This window comes from Mauremys reevesii, linkage group 4 (assembly GCF_016161935.1).
Source record: "Mauremys reevesii isolate NIE-2019 linkage group 4, ASM1616193v1, whole genome shotgun sequence".
Taxonomy (NCBI): Eukaryota; Metazoa; Chordata; order Testudines; family Geoemydidae; genus Mauremys; species Mauremys reevesii.
Genome location: NC_052626.1, coordinates 33,161,090 through 33,186,601, shown reverse-complemented (window position 1 = coordinate 33,186,601; position 25,512 = coordinate 33,161,090). Strand labels below are relative to the sequence as shown.

Genomic DNA, 25,512 nt, shown 5'->3' with positions numbered 1-25,512 from the left:
TTAACTTGCTGGCAAGAATACTGTGGGAGACTGTATCAATATAACCTTACAGCTATATTCTTATTATTAGAGCATGGAATTTCTTTATCGACAGAGATTCTATGGTACAGTTTGATTCATTTATGATTTTTACTTCATTTGATTCTAAGCTTTCTTTCACATATAATGCCACTCCCGCACCAGCATGACCTATTCTGTCCTTCCGATATATTTTGTACCCTGGTATTACTGTATCACATTGATTATCCTCTTTCCACCAAGTTTCTGTGATGCCTATTATATCAATATCCTCATTGAATACGAGGCACTCTAGTTTACCCATCTTATTATTTAGACTTCTAGCATTGGAAAATAAGCACTTTAAAAAATTGTCTCCTTTTAGCTGTCTGCCATTACACGATGTAATTGAATGGGACTCTTTTTTATTTGCCTGTTTCTGATCAGACCCTCCCTGTATTTTATCATTTTCCATCCTCTCATCCTCACTAGGACAAAGAGATTCTCTATTAATAGATCTTCCCCTAAGGGATGTCCGAACCATGTGCTCCTCCGCACCTGTCGGCTTTCCCCCCACCCTTAGTCTGAAAACTGCTCTATGATCCTTTTAATGTTAAGTGCCAGCAATCTGGTTCCATTTTGGTTTAGGTGGAGCCCATCCTTCTGATATAGGCTCCCCCTTTCCCAAATGTTTCCCCAGTTCCTAATAAATCTAACCCCCTCCTCCCCATACCATCATCTCATCCACGCATTGAGACTGCAGTTCTGCTTGTCTGGCCCTGCCCATGGAATTGGGAGCATCTCAGAGAATGCTACCATGGAGGTTCTGGAACTCAATCTCTTACCTAGCCTACATTTGGCCTCCAGGACCTCTCTCCTATCCTTCCCTATGTCATTGGTACCTACCACGACCACCAGCTCCTCCCCAGCACTACACACAACTCTATCTAGATGTCTTGAGAGATCCACAACCTTCGCACTTTGACTTCAGGAGTGTACTTAAGCACATACTTAAAGATATATACTTACCTTCCACTGGTTTAATTGTAATGTGATTAAGTGCTGTCCTAAATCAGTACTTGGGCCTTGTCCACATGAGAAAATTGAACTAGTTTAACTTAAGGTATGAATTTAAACTGATTTAGTTAAACCAGAGCAAACCTCTGTGTGAATACCCTTATTCTGGTTTATACTGGTTTAGTTTAAATTGATAAGGAATATGATTAAGCTAAACTAAAATAAGTCATTCTTAAACTGAAATAGAGGTTTCACCATTTTCAAATTTCATATATTTTAAGATCAGAAGGGACCACTATGATAATCTGGTCTAGGGTAACCAGATATCCCAATTTTATAGAGAAGGTCCCGTTATTTGGGGCTTTTCCTTATATAGGCACCAATTACACCCCACCCCGTCCAGGATTTTTCACATTTGCCATCTGGTCACCCTACTCTGGTCTGACCTCCTACATAATACAGGCCATAGAACTTCTCTCAGTAATTACTGCATCAAGTCCATAACTTCTGGTTGAGCTACAGTATTTCTTTTACAAAGACATCCAATCTTGATTTAAAGACTTTAAGTGAGAGATAATCCACCACATCCATAGGTAAATTATTCCAATGGTTAATCACTCTCCCTGTTAAAAATCTGTCTTATTTCTTAGTCTGATTTTGTCTAGTTTCAGCTTCCAGCCAGTATATCCTCTTATGACTTTGTTTGCTAAATTAAAGAGGCCTCTAATATCAGTAATCTTCTCCCCATGAAGATACTTATACACTGTGATAAAGTCAACTTTTAACCTTCTATTGGATACTTGCTATGAAAAGTGATATTAACACTTGCAAATATCACTTTTCACAGCATTATTTTTATCATTGAGTCTGCAAAAAACCCCTACATAAATAAATTGCAATGATCTGGATGCATTTTTTTTTGTTTTTCCTAAAGTTAATTAAGTATTTTAGGGAAAAAACTGTCAATACGCTCACCAGCAAAAGTTGGTGGCCAGACTCTGAGGCCACCAAAAAATTTGTTGCGAGAACCCCTATTTAAATAGATTGAGCTTCTTAAGTATCAGAGGGGTAGCCTTGTTAGTCTGGATTTGTAAAAGCAGCAAAGAGTCCTGTGGCACCTTATAGACTAACAGACGTATTGCAGCATGAGCTTTCATGGGTGAATACCCACTTCATCGGATGCACCGACGAAGTGGGTATTCACCCACGAAAGCTCATGCTCCACTACGTCTGTTAGTCTATAAGGTGCCACAGGACTCTGAGCTTCTTAAGTCTCTCAACGTCGGACAGGTTTTCCAGAACTCATAGCACTCTTGTAACTTTTTAAAAAAAAAATCTCTTTCCAGTTGTTCAACACCCTTTTGAACCTGTGGACACCAGAACTGAACACAGTATTCCAGTAATTGTCTCAGCAATTCTGTATACAGTGGTAATAACACCTTTCTACTTTTACTTGACAGTCTACTGCTTATAGAGCCCAAAGGATTGCATTGGCTTTCTTAGCCACCGCATTATACAAAGAGCTAACATGCAGATGTTTATCCACCATGACCACTAGGCTCCTTTCACAGTAAATGCTTTCCAAAATACAACCCCCTATTCTATAAGTGTAACCTACATTCTTTGTTTCTAGGAGATGGTCTACACTACACTACTATTACTTTGGTATAACTGAGTTGCTCAGGGATGACACAGTTATACTGACTGAACTTCCAGTGTAGACAGCACTATGTCGATGGGGAGGCTTCTCCCATCAACACAGCTACTGCCTCTCGGGGAGGTGGAGTACCTACACCAATGGGAGAAGCTCTCCCGTCAGTGCAGGTAGCATCTTCACTAAGTGCTACAGTGGCACAGCTTGTGGCTGCAGCACTGTAAGTATGGATAAGTCCTAGGTGTCTGACCCTGAATTTGGCTGCATTAAAATGCATGTTGTTCACGTGAGCCCAGTCTATCATTAGATCAAGATCAGTCTGTGGAACTGATGTGTCAGTCATTATTTATCACTGTTTACCACTCCACAAATTTGTGTGTCATCTGCAAACTTTACCAACAGTGATTTTACATTTTCTTTCAATTACATCAATTTAAATTAACTGGAGCAAATTTCTCAGGTAGACACACAAGTAGAGTAGAACTGGTTTAATGATGCGGACTATAGACTTTGATTGAATGGGATTTTTTGCCTATTTACTACCTACCTAACTCAAAAAACAGTAGAATTAATGTGTTTGCTGATATATTCAGTAGGTTGAGAGAATTGCTAAAATATTACTTTCATCCTGATGCTGATGATCATAATGCTGCTGCTTCTTATACCTAAAACGAGTTTAGTTTCACATCCTTTTGTCTTAGGACTCCCTCTAACCTCAGCAAATATAAATGGAAAGACTTCCACTACCTTACTGGAGTTTGGATCAGGGCTTTAGTTGCCATTAGTCTGCTCTTTTAGTTACTTAGGTAAAAAGTCAAACAAACAGAGAGCAACGAAAATGATCAGGGGGAACTGGACTTGTTTAATCTGCAGAAGAGAAGAGTGAGGGGGGATTTGATAACAGCCTTCAACCACCTGAAGGGGGGGTTCCAAAGAGGATGGAGCTCACGTGTTCTCAGTGGTGGCAGATGACAGAACAAGGAGCAATGGTCTCAAGTTGTAGTGGGGGAGGTCTAGGTTGGATATTAGGAAACACTATTTCACTAGGAGGGTGGTGAAGCACTGGAATGGGTTACCTAGGGAGGTGGTAGAATCTCCTTTCTTAGAGGTTTTTAAAGACCAGCTTGACAAAGCTCTAGCTGGGATGATTTAGTTGGTGTTGGTCCTGCTTTGAGCAGGGGGTTGGACTAGATGACCTCTTGAGGTCTCTTCTAACCCTAATCTTCTATGATTCTATGAAAAAGGCATGACTGGTATATCCAATATTGAAATAAAGATAAATACAACACAGCTGCCTAATATATTGTATCTAATCCTGATTTTTTTTTTTTGCCAGGAGCCTCAATCTTATTGATCCAAAAGTCATTTTCAAAAGTGACTCAGTCGCTTAGGAACTTAAATTCCATTTTCAAATATGTGTAGCATTTAGGCTCCTAAGTCACTTAAGAGCCTTTAAAATTTTACCTTATCTCTATTTTTTAAATGTATTTTAAACACTAAGTTACAAGCAAACAAAAGTAACACCCGATGAAAATTTAAAAACAATCAAAGGTGACACCCTGGCACCACCTTATTCACCACTGTCAATATAATTAGGATATGATTTGCACAAAGTATGCCTTGTAAGGTATCATTCTAAAAGTCTTGATCTGTTAGACATTAATATCTCGTTGGATTGCATGTGCTATCAACGGATGTGAAGTTATGAAGTTTGGCAATGTATGTGTTACTGAAACATGTTGTGAGGTTGAAAACACCCACAAGCAGCCTTTCAGGTACAACAGTAAAAAGGCCAAACAATGTTTATGTCTTATTGAGGAAATGCACACAAGCACAAGGATTACTCCAGGAACTGCGTACAATAGAAACCTCTCAGAGATAGCACTACACAATGGGAACTGTTTGACCCAGGTCACAGCAAAAGAGCTTTCCAGCAAGTGGAAAGAAGATATAAAGGTGGGAAATGACATCATGATGGTACCTCACTCTCCTCACAACAACATACATGGAAATATCTGAGGAGCAAAGACTGAACTAGGGGAAGTGATGGTCCCAGGCTAAAGGGGTTTCTAGCCTGTGTATGAAAACCTGGGAAACCCAAACTGCAAAGCAAAGGCAGTTTGTGCCTTACGAATCTGCTAGCCTGGTTATCACTCAGGTAGGATATGAATTAGCAAATTCTCACCCTATCTAGTATGTTAAGCTCAGTTTGCGGTTTTGTTTATTTGCTAGGTAATCTGCTTCGATCTGTTTGCTATTACTTATAATCACTTAAAATCTTTCTTTTTGTAGTTAATAAATTTTATTTTATGTTTTAATCCAAACCAGTGTGCGTTTGACTAAGGTGCCTGGGGAAAATCTCAGCTTGGTTACCACAAGTGTGCATGGTCCTCTTCACTTTGAGGGAGAGGCAGACCAGGTATTAAACCCATATACTGGCCAGATTTGACCAGGCCAGGATGGTACTGCTCTGGGGTCCTAGGCTGGTAGGTTGATGATTAGAGAACCTGCATGTAACTGCAGCTGGGTGTGTCCCCACCTGTGTAAATGCTGTTCAAAGTGCAAGCTTGGAGGGCTTTGCAGCTTTTAACAGCAGCACAGTGTGAGAGGGAGCCCAGGCTGGTGGGTCAGAGGGCTCAGTGGTACCCCAGTTCCAGGTAGCACGCCAGGGGGAACCCATCACACTACTGCCTATAATAGAAGGAAGAACTGGGCACAGTAACAGCTGCAGGCCTTTTATGACTAAGTAGGGAATTTTCTGTTCTGAGTGACAGGCAAACATACAGTTCCAATAATTATTGCTTCTTTCTGGGTCTGGGTCCTGTAATGCAGCATATGGTCCCCAAGTATGAACCAGTTTTCACAGCTAAAACTAGCTTTTGGGTAAAATTTGACTAGACTGTTCTTTTAATGATTGAAAAAAAAAAGCAAATAAATTTTGGCTTTTATAAAAATTAGTACCCACTATTAAGGCATGTCAGAACTTCCTGGGCATTTACTATACCTCTTCCTATACAAATTTTGTTTGGTCTTTCCAAATAATACTGAGGCTAGGTTAAAAATTCATCAAAATATGGATTAAGATTGGAGGTTCTTTCTGCCTGCCTGGATGCAACTACAGAAAATATTGCTACCCCCAGGAGATAAGAAATGTGTCAAAATTTTAGCTGATTCTATGCTTTCACGGGGAAACTAACAAGTACCACTAAAGGGCCAAAAACAATCAGGATCCAGTGACTTCAAAGATCAAAGTGAGGATCTCAGGAATCTTTTAAAATTCATTTCTGATTAGATTAAATTGGGCATAATATTCACTCCCAGGACACTGGCAATTGACACTGGGCCAGATTTTCAAAAGTATTTAAATATCTAAATATGCAAATAGGCATCTAATGAAATATTCAGAAGCAATTAAGCAGATCAGGGCACATAACTCCTGTCAATTTCAATGGTAAGGTAGTTCTATCTACATCTTCAGGTGACTGATTCAAATGTGTGCTTTTTTCACTGCATTAAATTTCAGCCATTACAGAGCAAATCCAAAGCTTGAGGGATTTTTGCATATTTTGTTTTAGATGTTTAGTTCTGTACTATGGATTAAATTCTACCAAAATTCTAGTATGTTCAAAACTCCAAGAGCTCTTTTTAGAGGAAAACCTTGATAATGGAGTTAGAGTATTTCCTTTTTCTTGAACTGAATCATTTCAATTTCCATGTTTCTAACTGGTCCAGAGACCTCGTGTGTTTGTGATTGAGGGAAGAATAGTTCTGGCACAAGAGTAGCAGGACTTTGCTCTCTAGTTGTGGTTTCTGGAGGGGAGGAATATCTCGGAAACTCTTTATATTTATGCTTAGAAAAAGAATCAGATCTTTTGTACTGTGAGAAACTAGCTACATGCTTTGGAAATAAGATCAAATATATCCAAGATTAATCTGTCTTCCATTTCACAGACAGACCCAGATCTTGAGGAGGACATACTGAGTTTTAAGGAGTTTTGGCAGGAGACACAATCATTAAAGTCCTGTATGTATTGAGGGACCTTTCATCTGCAGTTTAGATTCATGCCCTTCATGGTTAGTGAACATAAGAGGGGGAAAGGTCCTATGCAGTGACTTGGTTTTGATAAGTAGTGAGGCCATCACAGAACACATGATCATAGGAAATAACCTTTGATCAAGTGATTGTGATTTGACTCCATTTAAATTAAAGGGAAGAATAACCAAAAAAAGGTAATAAATCATGGTTGTTTATTTCAAAAGGGACTTAAAGGGAATTAAAGAAGTCAACTGGAATGAATAGCTCAAGGGCTTAAATGCGGAGGAGGATTGGAATTTCTGTCAATCAAAAATACAAAAATTATGTTGCATCCCAAACAAGGGGAAAAAACTTGTAGGGAAAGGCACTGAACCCAGTTGAATGAATAACCACCTTAAAAAGTTACTAGGAGTAAACAGAGAGTCCACAAGGAATGGAAAAAGAATTCATTAGCAAAGAAAGCTACCTCATGGAGGTTAGAAAATGTAGGAACAAAATGAGAATTGCTAAAAGTCACAATGAATTAGCTCTTGCCAAGGAAATTAAAATAAATAATAAGAGAAGCTTTTTTAGTTATATAAATAAAAGAAGAGAAAAAGGGAAGATGGAGTTGGGCCACTCTTCACAGTGGATGGGGAGGAGATTAGAGATAATCTAGGTATGTCTTAAAAACTCAATGAATACTTTGCCTCAGTTTTCAATAAGGATGCTAATATGGAACATGTGTGTAAAGGCAGGATGGCTGATGGAAATAAGTGATGGAAATCGAAATTTTGAGATGGAAGAAAAACTTGAACAGCTTAATGCACTCAAATAGGGGGGACAGATAATTTCCATTCTACAATATTGAAATAAAATGGTGCATGAGATTGCTAGTCCAGTACATAAGAACAGCCATACTGGGTCAGACCAAAGGTCCATCTAGCCCAGTATCCTGTCTTCTGACAGTGGTCAATGGCAGGTGCCCCAGAGGAAATGAACAGAACAGGTAATCATCAAGTGATCCATCCCTTGTCGCCCATTCCCAGCAAACAGAGGCTAGGAACACTATCTGTGCCCATCCTGGCTAATAGCCATTGATGGACCTATTCTCCATGAAGGAATCTTCCAAACAAGGATTTTTAATAAATCCATTTATTTGGGAGTGATATTGTATGACTGAAGACCTATACCTAAGACAGTGTCGGGGGGAAATGATCCGGCAGTCTGACCTCATGAGTACAAAAGGCTTTAGAACAAATTATTCAGGAAAGAATAATTAAATTCATGGAGGCAAATGAGAAAGAACATGATGCAACATGGGTTTACCAAAAGTAGATCAGTGCAGACTAATCTGATACCTTTCTTTGAAAAGATAACTGATTTTTTTAAGAGGAGGAAAATGCAGTACATTTAATCTACTGGGATTTTAGTAAAGCATTTGACACAGTACCACACAGAAAATTATTAGTTAGATAAGAGAAAATGGGGATTAGTACAAGAACTGTAAGGTGGATAAGAAACTGGCTAAGGGGAAAAGGCAATGGGTTGTACTAAAAGGTGAATTATCAAACTGTAGGAGTTCCTCAAGGATCCGTCTTGGGCACAATCTTCTTTAACATTTTTATTAATGACCTAGGTCACAAAGTTAAACTGAGAAAGAGGATGGAATGAGAGCAAACTGGCTGAAGCAAAGTAGCTGGACACAACACCGCTGATATTTGGGAGATGGAGGAGGATTGTTAGGGGTAGGGCAGAGAGACTATTTCTTCCCCTGTGACTAGGCCCAAGAAGTTTGCAGTGTTGAGGTACTCTCAGATCTCCTGGTGCTTCTAGAATCTGAGCTTGTCTCAGTGGGCAAAAATCAATGATGCCCATTTTGTGTAAACTCCAGACCTCACCATAATAGTCCTGCCTATGCAATTTCTACATTGGATTAGCTCTAATTAAGGCTATGCTTGAAAGATCATGGAGAAAGCCTGTGCAAGATGTAACTGCCCACCTATTAAGTTGTACTGGAAAACTAAACATATTACACTAGTTCCACAAGAACAGCAGTGGCTTCCCTTTTCACATGCAGGTACAATTCAAGGCATAGACACTGATCTATAAAACCATATATGATCTAGGTCCTGACTGTATGAGATATTGCCTCTCCCTCCCACTTATGTCTTGCACAACAGTTGACATCAGCTATAACATCTGTTCCCCCCTGCAGCAGTCTGGGGGAAGCAAATTCCCATTGGAAGCCACTGACTCTGGAATTCACTCCCTTTACTTGTACAGCAAAGCCCAAATTGGTTCACCTTCAGGCTAGTACAAAGCCAAACTCTTTTCTAAAGCATTTTCATGAATGAAAGTTGGTGAGGATAGGGAGTAGTTTTTTTTCTGGGGAATGTCATTGTTAACTTTTAACTTGAAAGAATAAAAAAAAGTTCTCTCCAAGTTTTATTATATTGTGGAAATGTGTTCCATGACATGTGAAAGGAGTGCATTTCACTATAGAAATCTAAAAATAATTAAACATTTACCTATATATTTACCCTATAAATGTAGATCAGTGTAGTTTGAATTCATAATTAGCCAGTCCAACAGGAGTAAAACTCTGTGTGGCAAACTGTGTTGGCCCACAAGACCAGCTTTAAAACATTCATTTAAATTATTGTTTCCATCTATATTTAATTAAAGCTCAGCATACCACCATGGATGCATGATGCCTGGGTGCCTGTTATTTAACCACAGCCTCTGGCATCAATCCACACAACTTTAATTTTCACCTCTGAAAGCATATCCCAAAATAAATTATTCAGCTATTGAGAAGGCATCTGATGTACACTTACTGTGCAAAGTTCAACCACAGTATGCAATAGTCTTTAAAATATAGAGTGGTATTTTGTTTGTTTTAAATAATATATCATATAGTTTATTACACATTCATATGTATCGATAAAGGGTTTGAAATTCATAAAAACGCTGCAACTAAGAACTTTCTATTGACACAGTAGTGTGCTTTGATAAGTTTTTTTGGTTAATGGTTTTAGTGTTAATTTTCCTGTATCAGATCTACCATCTATGACTAAGCTCCTGAAGTGCTACCAATGTGTGTTTGTATATCTCCTTGTCTTCTTTCCCCATTTAGCTCTTTGCCCCTTCTGCTGATGCCTTCCCTCTCAAACCCCTGGTCAGTTCCATCTCTTACCCACCCTTTCCTCCCGTTCCCAACCCTCACCTGCATTCACTCCTGCTCATCCATTCTCAGCACTCTGCAATTCTCCTCCTAGCTTCTTGAGAGCTTATATTCAGTTACTCATGGATTATAACCCCTAAATCATTTTCAAAGTCACTGCTTTCCAAGATAAAGTCCCCCATTCTACATGCATGGCCTGCATTCCTTGTTCCTAGATGTATAACTTTGCATTTGGCTATAATAAAGCACTTTTTGTTTGAATGATTTCCCTGTCTTCTCCATTATTTATCATTGCACCAATTTTTGCTGTTATAATTTATAAATGATGTGGTGATTTTATGTTTACTTCCAGATCATTGATGGAAATGTTGAATAGCATCAGGCCTAGTACCACTCTTGCATAACCCCACTAGAAACACCTCCATTCAATAATGATTCCCCATTGACAACTATTTTTTGAGATCTGTTCTTAATCATTTTAACATGTGCTCTACTGATATTATCTAGTACCAATTTTTAAATCAAGGTTCACATAGTACTGAGTCGAACACCTTACAAAAGTCTAAGTATGTATATCTATAGCTATATATATCCAGTTACCTGTATCAAAAATTGAAATCAAGTTGGTTTCAAAAGACCTATTTTCCATAAAACCAGGTTAACTGGCATTAATTGTATTCCTATACTATAGTTCTTATGACCTGAATCCCATAATCAGCTTTTTCCATTATTTTGCCAAGGACCGATGTCAGGTTTACCAGCCTGTAGTTATCTGGGTTATCCAGCTTGTCCTTTTTTAATATTGGCACAACACTCTTCTAGTCCTCTGAAATTTCCCCAGTATTCTAATTTTTAATAAATCTTATGATTGGTCCAGAGATCTCTTCAGACAACTCTTTTAGGACCTCTGGGTGCAAGTTATCTGGGCCTGCTGATTTTAAAATGTTTATCCCTAGTTGACGTTGTCTAACTTCCTCCTCAGTTAGTAATAGACTGGAAAGTACTTTAAATATCCTCAAATAATGAGTCCATCATCTTGCTTCTTTCTGCATACAGAACAGAAATATTTACTGAACACTTCTGCCTTTTCTGCTTCATTATTAACAGTTTTACCATCTCCATCTAGTAATGGGCCCCTACTATTGCTAGAATCTCTTTTGTTCATGATATATTTTTAAAAATCCTTCTTCTTGTCTTTAGCCCTGCCCGCCTTGGATTCTCCCTGATGTCTTTAGCTTCCCTTATCAATTTTCTGCACTTCATAACTTCTAATTTACATCAATTGCTACCTATTTGCCCATTTTTCTATAATGCTTTTTAATTTTTAATTGGTGCCTTAACTTCACTGAAATGGGATGGGCTTTTAGCCAAAGTTGTCATCCTCCTTCATTGTAGAATCATGGATTTTTGATCATCTAATATATTCTTCTTTAAATATTCCCAATTTTCAGTCTAATTTTTTTCTTCCAAACAATTTCACTCAATTTTCTTGAGCATTGGGAAATTAGCCCCTCGGAAGCACCAGGCATATATATTTTTGGTTGGGACTGTCCTCTGTTTGCCATGTTAAATCATCTTCTTTCATATGGCAACAGTGGAACCCTGAAAGAAACAGTTGAATCTTAAGGTTTCCAGTCAAGACCAAATGGCATGTGAATGACTGTGACGCCTCCAGGATGAGTATAGATTGGGCAGTCGTCCATGATGTGTCCAACAGTTGCACCAAGCCACAGTTGCAGTTCAGCGATTTTCTCATTTTCCATCCATCGAGTAAGTATGCTCATTTTTCATGTTAGATGTGAATATGATTTAGAGTTGTCCGTAGGCACTGTGGGGAGGAGAAGCCCGGCACTTGCACAGTTGGGTTATCAATTAGATTTTTGTTTGATACGTCGGTAGCCACCCAGGCTTCAGACCATCTTCTGCAAATGTCCTTAACTTCCACAAAGAGGGCTGTGGCACAAGACCAGAAGGGTTTTCTTGATTTTAGTTGGTGGTGAGTCTGGTGCTCTAGATCATGGGGGAGCGCTAGTGTGATATTTGCTATGATCTTCCCTAACTGTCACAGCCTCTCACTGGAGATTTGCTGGCACAACATTAGCCAGTACCAATAATCATGGAACTAGCATTGATATGAGGGTGCCACTAATTATGCAAAGAGCTGTGTTAATTTCAGTGTCCACTAAAATAGTGTGTGGACTTCCACTCCAAAACTGGTACACATTGTTCCACTATGGAATGGTCTAGGGCTAGTGTCCATGTTCAGAGTGTGCAGGTGTCGCTTCCCCAAGATGTTCATGAAATCTTCTGTATGATGTTGACCCTGGTCTTTGGTTGGTTCAAGAAGGAGATGGAAACTAAGCATGCATGGTGTTATCATCAGTACCTCAGATTATGACCATGCATCAATGATGACCCACAGAAACTGATATTTAATTTCTTCTTGGCTTGGGTATTATTCAAATGAAAATCTGAGACCCCTGCTTTTGGAGGTATTTGGCTTTAACCAACATGCCTTGAAATAGGTTTCTAGTGTTTGTAGGTCCTGTTCTAGAACCTTTTCTGAGGTTTCAAATGAGGAAGTCTGAGCAGACAGTGCGATGTCATCCGAGCACATGAACTTGTGGGAGGATGTTGGTGGAATAATTGCTGATAGATAGTTGAAAAATGCTGGAACTAAAAGGGATCCTTGCAGGAGTCCACTGTTCAGTCTTTACAGGCTGCTGATAGCATCACCAAGATACACCATGAATCTGAGCTTGTTCAGCATTTCAATGATGAGCCTAATTCTAGGGCAACAGAGTATGGCTATTGCAAGTTTCAGTAGAAGTCCTTTCTGCCATACTGTATTGTATGTGAAACTAAGATTGCTAAATATTGTTGCTGTTTTAAGTTGGCGTTGATAGCCAGCTTCTCTATAGTCAACACAAGGACTTGGTCATAACAGTTTCTGCCTATTCTGAAACCAGCTTGTTCTTTGGGGGACTAGTTCCTCCACCAATGACTTCATTCTGCAAAACAGAAGCTGCTCCAATAGCTTATAGCAGCCACTAAGAAGCACTATAGGTCAATAACTTTTCGCATTAGTTGCCTCTTTTCCTGGTTTGAGAACAGCTATAATTTTTGCTCCTTTCCATTCTTTCGGTATTCTCCCCAAGGAGTGGATGTTGGTAGAGAGAGCATCTAGCCATTTTCTCACTATATGGCCCAAATGCTTTAAGACCACAGGGATATATGCCATCAAGACCTGCTGCTTTTCCAGGTTTTATTTGGGTGGAGCCGCTGTCCACCTCCTCCACCGAATAGGGCACAGAAAATTGGGGAAATGTTTGGCATCATTTGAGGGCATTATAGAGTTCTTTACTGACTTTATGGTAATTTTGTCAATTAAGTTGGCAATGAGTTGCCATGCTATGGCGTCTGAGCTCACCTGCGGAGATATACAGATTGCAGGCGTCATTCCACCAAGGGCATGGAGGAGACACCAGACCTTTCAACTTGATTTGTGAGGTCAAGGGCCTCCACAGTGTCACACTATCTTTGCCTTCTTGACTAGTCCAAAGAATGGAGCAATGCTTTTGCTGTATATGGTTGTCCATTTGCCTTATACTGTCAAAGGAGTTCTTCACTCTCTAGTGTCCAACAGGGAGTGAAAGTCTTTTTGTATCCCCTGGGAATACTGACTTTGACAGCTATTATAAGACTAACCAAGTGATGATAATTGGCAGGGGACGGAGGAATCCATGTCACAGATTTCTCTATTATACTACTTTCCCAAAGTTCCACACCGAGGCTTCAGGATGGAGCAAAATAGCAGGATTTGGAGATTGACCTGTATCTCAATGGGTCTGTGTAGTCTGTTGGGAAAGTCATTGAGACTGGAACCTCAAGGTGCACACATACCTATTCCCTTTGATTGCACGTGGAGACTCTCTGATGACAAAGAGTGGCCGTTATCATCCTGCAACAAAGCAAAGGTCAGGCATATAGCATGGGCGGAGGGATGATAACCTGCTACATGAGTAAGCAAAACTAATGTAAAATTGGTGACAGAATGTCCTGAAAAGGCCTCCTAGTCAGCAAAACCATGGAAAAAATGGCCCCTTCTAAGTCAAACCGGACACCAACCCTTCACTGCATATAAACATTGAGGGTTTATCCAGCACAAAATGTGACTACCTCAGGAAGAGCCTACAAACAGATGAAATTGACATCCTTGCACTGCAGGAAACACACATCGAGTGAGAAAGCCAGAGAGATCAATGGATACATCCTTGTGTCAGCAGTCAACCCGTATCAAAGATGACTTGAAGAAGAACACTACTCAGGTCCTCCCAAACATGTCCCTTAATTCCATCACCATCAAGGTCAGCAACTTGACTGTAGTGAATGTCTGTAAACTCCCATTAATGAACTGGCCCTCTTCAGTGTGGCCACCTGCAAGCCACCACACCATATATGTCAGCAACTTCAATATCCACCAGAGTTTGTACGGTTATGACTCCAAACATTTTGCAAAAGAAAAATTGTCATCAAGGGCAGCAACAAAAGACCTTTGCCTGCTCTACGACGCTAAGAAGCGTGGCACATTTAGGTTAGCATTCTGATAAAAATGCCATATTAAATGTAATCAGCTTAGGATCACTGTTCCCTGGGCAACCACCAACTTCTAGTCCTATGATTAATTGATTAATTCATCTTTATCCATCATATGAAATCCAAAATAGTATTACCTCATGTAGAGTTCAATACCTTTTGTTAGAAAATCCATCATCCATATTTTTAGAAGCAAATGATGTTTTACCACTGGCTATATTAAACCTCCATAATATGTTTCCAAAATGAAAGTCCCCACCCATAACATCACATGTTTACTTTCTATACATTAAAGGTAGGTGTTGGAGTAACTGATCCTGTTCTCTGGTTTGATTTGGTGGTTGTAACACGCACCCACTGCTGGGCTTTATAGTTAGCACTTAGCTTCACATGCATTCAAGATCTGCATTTCTGAGTTAGCAGTAATTCTAAAAGAAGGCAATGGATCTTTAATGTCATATGCCACAGTTACACCCTCCCCTTTTTCCTATTCTATCCTTTCTGAACATGTTCTAACCAGTTATTTTAATATTCCAGTCATGCAAATTGTTCCACTAAGTTTCAGTAATGCCAACTATATCAAATTTATTTTCATCAGTGAGACTTTCTAATTCTTCTTGCATATTACCCAGACTCCAGGTATTGGTATATTAAATGGAAAAAAACTTAGTTAATGCAGAGTTAAAGTTGCCTGGTGACAGACAGTTCATGCCCTTCCAAAAAATCAAGTTCAGCAAAACCAGGAAATACAAAGTTAATGTAAATGCCAATGCAACCTTAGCTCTGACCCCGCACCCGGCAAGAGACACTGGGAATTATCTGCATATACTCCAGCTGCTTTCAGTGTTTTAGGTGCAGTTGTATTGAATGTTGGAGTCAGTAGATGGGGATTTAATGACTGGTAGGGAAAAGGTGGCATCCTGGGTGCAAGTGTGAAGGGGTTGTAAAAAGTGGAATATTCTGTCAGAGGAGTAGGATCAGCATTTGAGCATAGTGCAGGCACAAGAAGCGCCTGTCCATTACAGTGAAAGGCAGAGTGCAAGTATCTGCATTATCGATGGTTTAGGGCATCTCTCACAGAAGTTAAGATTACATGGGTATTTACCTTAACTCTATTTCCTGGTTGTCAAATGTTTGAGTTTTGTTGAACTTCATGTTTTGGAAGGTCATGAGTGGTCACCAGGCAACCTTAACTCTGTGTTAACTTACTTTTTTTGGGCAATTAATTTCCTATCTTTTCAAAACAGAACAAGAAATGTTTGTTGGTACAGTTAGTGGCCATTTAGACACTTAGTTCTCACCTAGGTTTGTAGCTGATATGCTACTGTGGCTAGGTAATCAAAATACCTAGCTTTTATATAGTTAGGCTTGGCAGGATTCTATTTTTTTAATCGATAGATGTCAGTAAACATCTATTTCAGTTGACACACCAAAAAAACCACATGAAAAAAATCCACAGGAAACAGTTAGCATGAGTGCAGCCTCCCCCTGCACCTGCTGGGATTGGGCATCATTAGCTCTCTCGCAGGACAGAAAGTTTTCTGTGGCCCTGCTGCCATGGGTCTTGCTCCCTCACTAGCTCTGCCCCACGAGGACAATACCCTTCCCCGATCAGGTGTCACCAGCCCTGTGCCAGCACAGGAAACCCTTTGCAGCCCTGCTGTCACAGGTGTGAGAATGAGGTCATGATAGCAGGCCTGCAGAGGGCTACCTGCAGGGCTGCAGGGCCAGTGACACTTGATCCCTGCAAGCGTAAGGTGTGGGGAAGGCTGTGTTCCTGGCAGGGCAGAGCAGAGATCCTTGGGCCAGGACTGCAAGTAGGAGGATTAATCAATCAATATTAATTGTCAAAACTGAAAAAAATTCCAAATCTTGATTTTAAAATTGTCAGTGATCCACCACCACGCTTTGTAAATTCTTGAATTGTGGGCACTAGAGAACTGGACACAGTATTCCAGCAGCAGTTGCACTAGTGCCAAATAAAGAGGTAAAATAACCTCCTCTCTTCTACTTGAGATTCCCCTATTTATACATCTGAGATTGCATCAGCTCTTTTGGCCTCAGCATCACGTTAGGAACTCATGTTCAGTTGATTATCCAGAATGACTCTCAAATCTTTTTCAGAGTTGCTGCTTCCCAAGATAGAATCCCCATCCTGTAAGTATGGCCTACATTTTTTGTTCCTAGATGTATTCATTTACTTCTGGCCATATTAAAAACACATTGTTTGCTTGTGCCCAGTTTACCAAGCAATCCAGATTGCTCTAAATCAGTGACCTGCCCTCTTTATTATTTACCACTCCCCCAATTTTTGTGTTGTCTGCAAATTTTATCAGTGATGATTTTAGGGTTTTCTTCCAGATCATTGACAAAAATGTTAAATAGCACAGGGCCAACAAGTGATCCCTGAGGTATCTCACTAGAAACACACCTGCTTCATGATGATTCCCCACTTATTATTACATTTTGAGACCTATCGCTTAGCCAGTTTTTAATCCATTTAATATGTCATGTTAATTTACATCATTCTAATTTTGTTAATCAAACGTCATGAAGTACCAAGTCAAATGCCGTACAGAAGCTTGTAGTCTCATTAAAAAAAGATATCAAGTTAGTTTGACAGGATCTATTTTCCAAAAACTCAAGTTGATTTTACATTAATTACATTACCCTCCTTTAATAATTTATTAGTTTGGAGAGGTGTTAAATGACCCATCCACTTCAATGAGATGTTCTCAGCTGAAATAATACCCGATCGAGATAAATATAGCCTGAAACAATAGCTTTGATACGTGTGAACTGCTCAATTTATGTCAGTGGGTGCACTTATCCCCCATACCCAGTGCTGCAGAGGCTGTGATATGCATTAAGCATGCCCTTTCTCAATTCCTTATCCCAGTGTCAGCAGTGTATTCTTGGTGCATGCCCCAAACTCCTCTCCCCTACTCCTCCAACCCAATCAGTGTTGTGATAATCTGGTCTACAAATTTACCCTAATTGTAAATTCTACTGTAAAAAGTGAGTGTATGTTCATAAGAAAGCACAATAATATATAACAAATATTGATTGACAGCTTCAAAAAAATCAAAATAAGTCCAAACAGAAAGGCCTACTGATATAACTCAAGGAAAACATTTAAATCATACTTGCTATAAATAGAAGATGTGGAACTGGAAATTAACCAAAATTGGTGTGTTGGATATTAGGCTTAATTGGTGGACAAATTAATGAGGGGATGTGCTATTTCACCCATCAGTCCTTTTTTTGGATCCTTAAAGAAAGAGCCTTCAGAGGAGAAACAAGAAGAACAAACTAAAGCTATTGGAGCAAGCTTCACCATCATGACTGCCACTCCCACTGTCTCCTGGGACCAGACCCTTCTTCGTCCTGATCCTGACGAATGTCCTGACCAGAACAGACAGGAAGCCAGATGACATCATCACTTCTACCGCCTCAGCTGCATCCCAAATACCACTCAAGATGAAACAGGATCGAACTGTAACAGAAGCAGCCATAACAGCTCTAGCCAATCTCAACTAACTTCTTCTCTTTACCCCAAAAGGAATGTTATTACCATCGAACACTGTTAAACAAGGGTTATGTTTTCCTTTCAAACCTCTTGCCAACAAGAAAGGGAAACAAGAAATGTAAAGTAAGGCTTTCATTTTAACAACATTTCAAATGCTTTAACTGTTTTGCCTTTTGAGTACCTTTTAATAAAAGGTTTTTAATGGTATTTGCCATAGTACTAAGCAGGCTAAGGTCTCTGTATACCAAACCCTGAACCTTGCTTAACACTGTTTAACATTGGACAGCAACTGGGTTATGTTAACATCTTTGGGCGCCTATATTCCATCTAAATTAATGCAATATCACCCTCTCCTCCCAGCAAACATTTGCTTGTGTAATTTATTTTCTTTTCAATAAATAGTTTAAGTGCCCTATGATGTATTCAGATTACATTTTCCCACAATTAAAAAAAAAACAAACCCTTTGACAAAGGCAACCTGGAACAAGATGCCTCCTTTTTTATTTCAGCTTTCTGCCCTGGACTGGATTTGAATTCATAGTGCCGGGGTGGTGCTCAGATTCAATGACCATTACATAACATCAGAGTCACAAGGTCCTATGACATAGAGGTAGTTTTCCAGATAACCTCTTTCTCTGCATATACTAAGTGTAATTCATCTTGCACACTGCCAGAGAAGTCTTTGACTAATAATGTTTTAATTTGATTTTCCCCACAGGGCTAGTGGGTGCATGTACTCCATTTGGGTAACTCAAGCATTTGAGATACTTGTGCAATGACCTCTGCCCTAGTTTGATCTCTGTCTGTGAGCAAAAATTCACTACCAGAAGATGTTAACATTAAGAAAAGCTTTTTTCCCCCCATGGGGTTATATCCTGGGAACCAATAGCCAAATTTGGATCAGTGGCCAAAACCACACACCCACACAAGGAACAAAATTTGAAAGCAATCCCAGTAACTGTACAGATTTTGTAGTACTTATGACAGTCAAGCTTTAAACAGAAATCTGGTCTTAAGCTTAACTATTGTAGAGCTGGGCCGCTCTACTACAGTAAGAAAATTAAGTTTCTTCTCTTCCCATTCTGTGTCTCATTGGTTCAGTTTGTTCATAACATACTGAGTTTAACATTATCTGTAAGGTACACCATTGTCCATAATTAAAATCCACCTTCAAACATAAAGAATTGTTTTAGAAAGTCAACCTGATATACTCATAATAGTGTGACCAAGTAAATTTCTCTTAGGGTACGTCTTCACTACCCGCCATATCGGCGGGTAGCAATTGATTTCTCGGAGTTCGATATATTGCGTCTCATCTAGACGCGATATATCGAACTCCGAACGCGCTCCCGTCGACTCCGGAACTCCACCACCGCGAACGGCGGTGGCGGACTCGACGGGGGAGCCGCGGACATCGATCCTGCGCCGTGAGGACGGGTAAGTAATTCGAACTAAGGTACTTCGACTTCAGCTACGCTATTCGCGTAGCTGAAGTTGCGTACCTTAGATCGAACCCCCCCACACAGTGTAGACCAGGCCTCAGATTTAAAATGTCGGAAAATTAGTGGTTTTATATGTGAATAGTAGATGAGAAATCTTAAAATGTTGAACCCTGTCTTGTATTGTCACATACACTAGTTACAACACCTGGAGGAAAAAAAAGACACACAGCTCTGCATGTAGAAATTGGATTCAGGATTATTGATTTTTTTCTCCACTTGTCTCTTCCACATAAGCATACGGTCTAGAGTGATATGGGAAGGATACAGAAAAGTTATGTAAAGAAAAAAAATAACCTCTTCAGATTTAGATTTAAACATTTTGGTTTAAAATAAAAATCTCAGCAATGATATTTCAAAAATCTTCTTTGAGCTATTAATTACACACTAATCAATTTCCAAAGCTGTGCATTGTTCAAACAATCTGAATTATTATAACATAAATATACTTACAGCATGTGCTCCTTGTATTGTCCGTATGAGATTAATTCCTTTCCATACATATATATCTCCATTAAGTGCACCAGAATGTGTCACTTCATCTCTTGCACAGGCTAGGCAAAGTATAGTTTGGAGATCACCAGTCTTGCCAAAAACACCACGCTTTGGTGTCAACGAATTGCCACACAAGCTCCAAAACTGATAGATAAAACATATGGTATAAAAATGGTTTTTATTTTGCAAAAGTCCTGTGAATTTTGCAAACAATGTAGTGTATGCATATTTGAGAGTGAGTGAGAGAGAAATATACTAGAGCCAAGAGACACAAAGTATTGTACTCTTCATTAATCTGGTTCTCCAGTGTGCCACCTGTAGCAATTTTTTTTCGGCTAACCAAAGTCTTTTACTTCCAATAAGCATACTACTTTCATATATTTATGATCCTTTGTATGAAAGAGTTTCCTGGTATCAGTTTTAAATAAAGTTCAAATGTCTTTACTGATCAAACTTTCACTGTTAGGTTCAATATTATTGCTGGTTTTGTAATCATTCAAAAGAGTTGTTTCATAATGAAATGATCTGATTTTTTTCATGATGCAATACATAAAATATCCTTTGTGCTTTAGTGACATATTTGCAGACCAACATTAGAAGTGTGATGTTCAGGAGCTAGAGCTATGATTTGCATGTTTCAGCACAATCAGGTGCATGCAAGATTCATGTTATTCAACATGGACAATAGGAAGCACAGTCATTACTTGAACATCTGAAGCCCTCTAAATTCCAAACTACTCTTTTCTAGGAGGATGTTTCTTTGGCTATGTTATAGTTAACATCAAAATAGATCTCAACTCAAGTAGTAAGCCAATAAATAATGAAGATTTCTTTTACCGAAGAGCGTGCAAGAAAGAGAAAGCACACACTACCTGTCAGTTAAGAGATTACAGAAAGAAATTTCCAGTTTCTGTGCATTACCACAACTTCATAGGTTTGGATTTGTTTGGGATGGGGAGTGAAAGGTGTTTATGTGAATAAGAACAAGTGCTGGAAGAGTTTAAATTTTGAGTTAGATACGTGAGGATTTTTAAATTCAGCCATTGGGCCAAATGGTCTATGCTAGAGTTTTGTTTTGGTTTTTAATACTTTGTATATGCAGACAGAGCTCTGGAAAGGAGCATTTAGATAAACTGAAATAAATTTTAAAAGCACTCCTGGAGAACTATCAGTAGCAGTTAGTTGCCCTATGCTTTGTTTTTTTCTGTCTTTAGGGAAAAAACAAGGAAACTGGAGTGCACACATTTTCATTAAAGTGATTTGCATGCAGATCTCTCAGTCCTGAGTTTCACAGAACCATCCCGCTTTGCCCCTCAAACTCGCTTATCCCATTTGAAGCAGAACATTTCCAATATTTAGATTGCCATGGGCCCCCCGTTTGAGAGGGCAGTCAAACTGAGTGGCATTGTGATCTGGCATATGGAGTTGCATCGCCACTCAGGTTTGGCCTGGCCATCCCTCTGTCTGTTTATGAAGGGGCAGAATGGCCAAACCTGAACAGTGCAGGTTTTTGGATTTGACCCAAACCAAGCCCACTTACCCACCCCCGCTTTTTTTTTTTAAATTACTAGCAAACTGAAAAATAAATTATTCACCCAGCTCTAGTCCTAATTGACCACTCCCTAACTAGGTCTTCAAATACTGTATCCTCAGAGCTGGAGTTACAGGCTAACTATTGTCCCACTCTCTTGCTGTATCCTTCTTTTTCCTGGTATGCAATGCAGAGCTATAGCCATACAGGCTGCCACACCTTGTACTTTACAAAATCCTGCTCACTTTTTCTATGCACATAAATATGCAGTAGAGTGCACAGGAACTGCTGAGCCAATTTTGTAACGCTGTGCTGAATGTCATGTAGCATTTACTTCATTCACCACAAACAAGTAACACAAACTGTCTCAAGAGATGCACCATCATTTTACCTGTACCCCTTTGTACTACATTTAGACTCTTAATCCGCATTTTTGTTGCTCACAACCTGTTAAAAATTCTGAATAAAGGACATTAGTAGAAGGATTACAGCAGTTACCTAAAAAAAGATTTTCATATTTCCAGTAGTTATTGAGAAATAACCATACACTGATTATGCAAATCCCTGCACTTGAACTCTGATTGGTTAATTATACCAGTACAAAGATTTATATACTGTATTACCTGAGAAATAACAGTATGATCATTGTACAAATTGTCATTTCAATCGATTTAGGCAATTCCATTTAATAATATAATAATTTGCATTCTCCAGTCAAATACCTAGTCAACATGAAGTCTATCCAGCGATTATATAATGATTCCTAGCATGAGAAATAACTGTTGATGTTAAAAAGGAATATCATGATGGATTATACATATTTTTAAAAAGTCCGACCTCTTGCCTAATCAGGATGCTATTCAAGATCTTGGGTTAGGATTTTTTATTTAAATAACGCATGACCAAATAGCTGCAGCCTAGTTGTTAAAGATGCTCAGAATATGATTTAATTAAAATGGATTTTGTTAACTATAAATTGCTAAAGGAAACTAATTTTTAAAAAATAAAATAAGTTACTTCAGCAATCTGAGCCATTCTTAATATACAATTGTTTTTGGCAAAAGATAGGAGGACTAATTTGCCAGTGTTGCGCTATGTCTTGAAGTGGCAGAAAGTTAAGTAGTAACCAAGCTAATGGATGTCTTTAAACTACATGATAAGCAGTATGTTAAATTAAAGTTGTATGCAATCTAGCTGACACACTGAACATTTTTGCCAACAAAGCAATAATAGTTTAATCCCCACATTCACTCTTTACAAGCAACATAAAATTTCCCACCTGTCAATGTTAAAAAATATCCTTTTTTTAAAAAGTACTCCCAGAGATCTGTGTAAACAAATGGCTATAGGGAATTTCAATTGCCACTCCTCATTTTTTAGTGTAAATTAGGGATCAAATTGGGGCATATACAGGGATACCTATCTCCCCAATCACCACCCCTTCAGCCACCAATTTGTGCTCCAGAATCTTAGCTTTTCTATTGAAAGTTGCTCCCTCGATAAATGTTAAGAGAAGAGGCTCCCTGAAGATGAGGCAGGGTAGAAGCTTGGCACAGACCATAATTGAATGGAATAATCTCTGCTGACTATAAAACCCACTAGTTCAAAACAATTCCAGTGAATGCTTGGAAGGAGGATGGATAGACAGACAGTTGCTAAAGATGGGTGAGAAGGATACGGACCTAGGATCAAGATCAGTATGGGCTTTTAAGATGACTTGCTACTTACTGGACACAGTGGACACAGAAGGTATTTGAATGTGAGAAGGATGAGCTCCATTGTGTGAGAAGGGGTTATTCACCTTGTGCAGTAACAGTGGTTCTTTGAGATGTGTCCCCCTACGGGTGCTCCACTGTAGATGTATCTGCATCCTTGCACCTCAGATTGGAGATTTCAGGTAGCAGTGTCCATTCGGCCTGCACATTTGCTCTCCCTGTCTCATGCCTTGCCTCAAGGCTATCCAGTGCTGCACAACCACCCTCAGTTCCTTCTCTATTGCAGAGCCTCTTATTAAGAGCTCACAAATAGAAGGGAAGGCTGTGGAGCACCCGTAGGGGCACAGATCTCGAAGAACCACAGCAACTGTATAAGATGACTAACCCCTTCTTCTTTGAGTAGTGTCCCTATGGGTGCTCCACTGTAGGTGACTGTACAGCAGTATCCTGATGGAGGGATGGAGCTTTGGAGCCAAGTCTAATATTGATGCCAAAACTGTGGAGCCAAACATGGCTTCTGATGCTGAGTCATGCTGCACAATGTTCTGCAAAAGTTGCTGCTCTGCATATTTTTGTGATAGGAACATTTTTGACACAAGTGGATACAGATCTCGTAGAATGAATATGAACTTCAGATGGAGGTTGAAGATTGCGAGTACAATAGCAATAGTAATGAAGTTTGATATCCCTCTAGAAAGTCTTTGTTTCAAAAATCGAGGATCCTTTATACCTCTCTGCAATGGCAAGGAATCATTTAGGAGATTTTCTGAAAATTTTTGTTCTATCTAAATCGAATGCCAATGCTCTCCTGATGTCAAGTATATGCAATATTGCTTCTCTTTTGTCATGGTGTGGCTTTAGGAAGAAGGTTGGGAGGTGAGTAAGTTGGTTTATATAGAAGGCAGAGGATATTTTCGGGAGGAACTTGGAGTGTGGTCTCAGTGCAGCCTGAACTCTTAAAACACCAACACCACCACTGGTGGTGCAATTAGAGTGCTGATTTCCCCAATTCTTCAAGCCGAGGTGATGGCTACTAGGAATGCTGTTTTCACAGATAGCTGTGTAAGCGAGAATATGGACAGGGGTTCAAAAGGAGACTTTGTAAGACAGTTAAGGTCCAGGTTAAAGATTTCATGTTGGTGTCAGGCATCCGACTTGTGGCAAGAGTTTACTCAGACCCTTAAGGAATCTTTTGTTGTAGGATGAATGATTACAGAGTAGCTGTCTATGTTATGATGAAAGGCTATGAGATATACCTCTACTGAGTTTTGAGATAATCCTGATCTAGGATGTAGTCTAGTACCAGTGGGAGGGAAAGGATGTTGGCATAAAATGTTTTGAATCACACCAGATTTGGAATCTTTTCCACTTCTGGATATACATGTGACAAGTTGATGTTTTTCTGCTATGTAATAGCACCTCTTTAACATCCTATGAACAGGACATCTCTATGCTTTTGAACCATCGAGAAGCCATGCCTTGAGTCAGAAAACTTGCAAGCTGGGGTGGTGGATCTGTCTGGCATTCTGAAAGAGGAGGTGGGGAAGGGGCTGGCTGAAGACAGAAGCTGCTGCCGAATTGCCGCCACCGTGGAAACGCGTGTGCCGCCCTAATGGCACACAGACTGCCCCCGCCATCTGCGGCGGCAATTCGGCGCGCTGCTTGGGGCAACGAAAACAGTAGAGCTGGCCCTGCCTGTCTTGGCCATGTGTGGACTATAAGAATAACCTTTGCTCTTTCTTTTCTTATCTTGGGCTGGATTTCCAATACGAGAGGAATTGCAGTGAAGATGTAAAGGAGACCCATATTCCAGTGAAAGAGGAAGGTGTCTCCGAGCAAATGATGCCACAGTCCAGCTCTGGAGCAGTACTGGAAACATTTCTTGTTTTTGGCTGTCGCAAATAAGTCTATTTTTGGGACTCCCTCATGCAGAAATATGTTTTGGTGAACAATGGAGTACTTTTCCCATACATATTCCTGCAAAAGTGTCGTGCTGAGGGTGTCCACTGTGGTATTCTGTATACCCAGAAGTTAGGCAGATGATATGTTGATGCTGTGCTGAATGCACCAATTCCACTGTTTCACTGCCTCTGCACAAAGAGACGGTGATCTCACTCTGGCAATTTATGTAGAGCATACATGCTATGTTGTCTGTCATAACCTTTATGTTTGCCTTTGATCAATGATAGGAAATGTGAACAGGTGATCCTGACCACTCTGAACTCCAACAGATTGACATGCAGTGTTGATTCCATGGGGTACCATTTGCTTGAACTT

The 25,512-nt window shown here is 39.6% G+C and overlaps 1 protein-coding gene across 3 annotated transcripts in view; it reads right to left on the bottom strand.

Moving 5' to 3' along the window:
- Positions 1-25,512, bottom strand: part of EML5 (EMAP like 5) — a 327,745-nt gene that overhangs the window by 194,238 nt on the left and 107,995 nt on the right. For all 3 annotated transcript variants that reach the window (XM_039537037.1, XM_039537038.1, XM_039537039.1), the window contains exon 8: positions 19,948-20,133. In XM_039537037.1, coding sequence (XP_039392971.1) covers positions 19,948-20,133 — 186 coding nt within the window. The remainder of the gene's footprint in view (positions 1-19,947; positions 20,134-25,512) is intronic.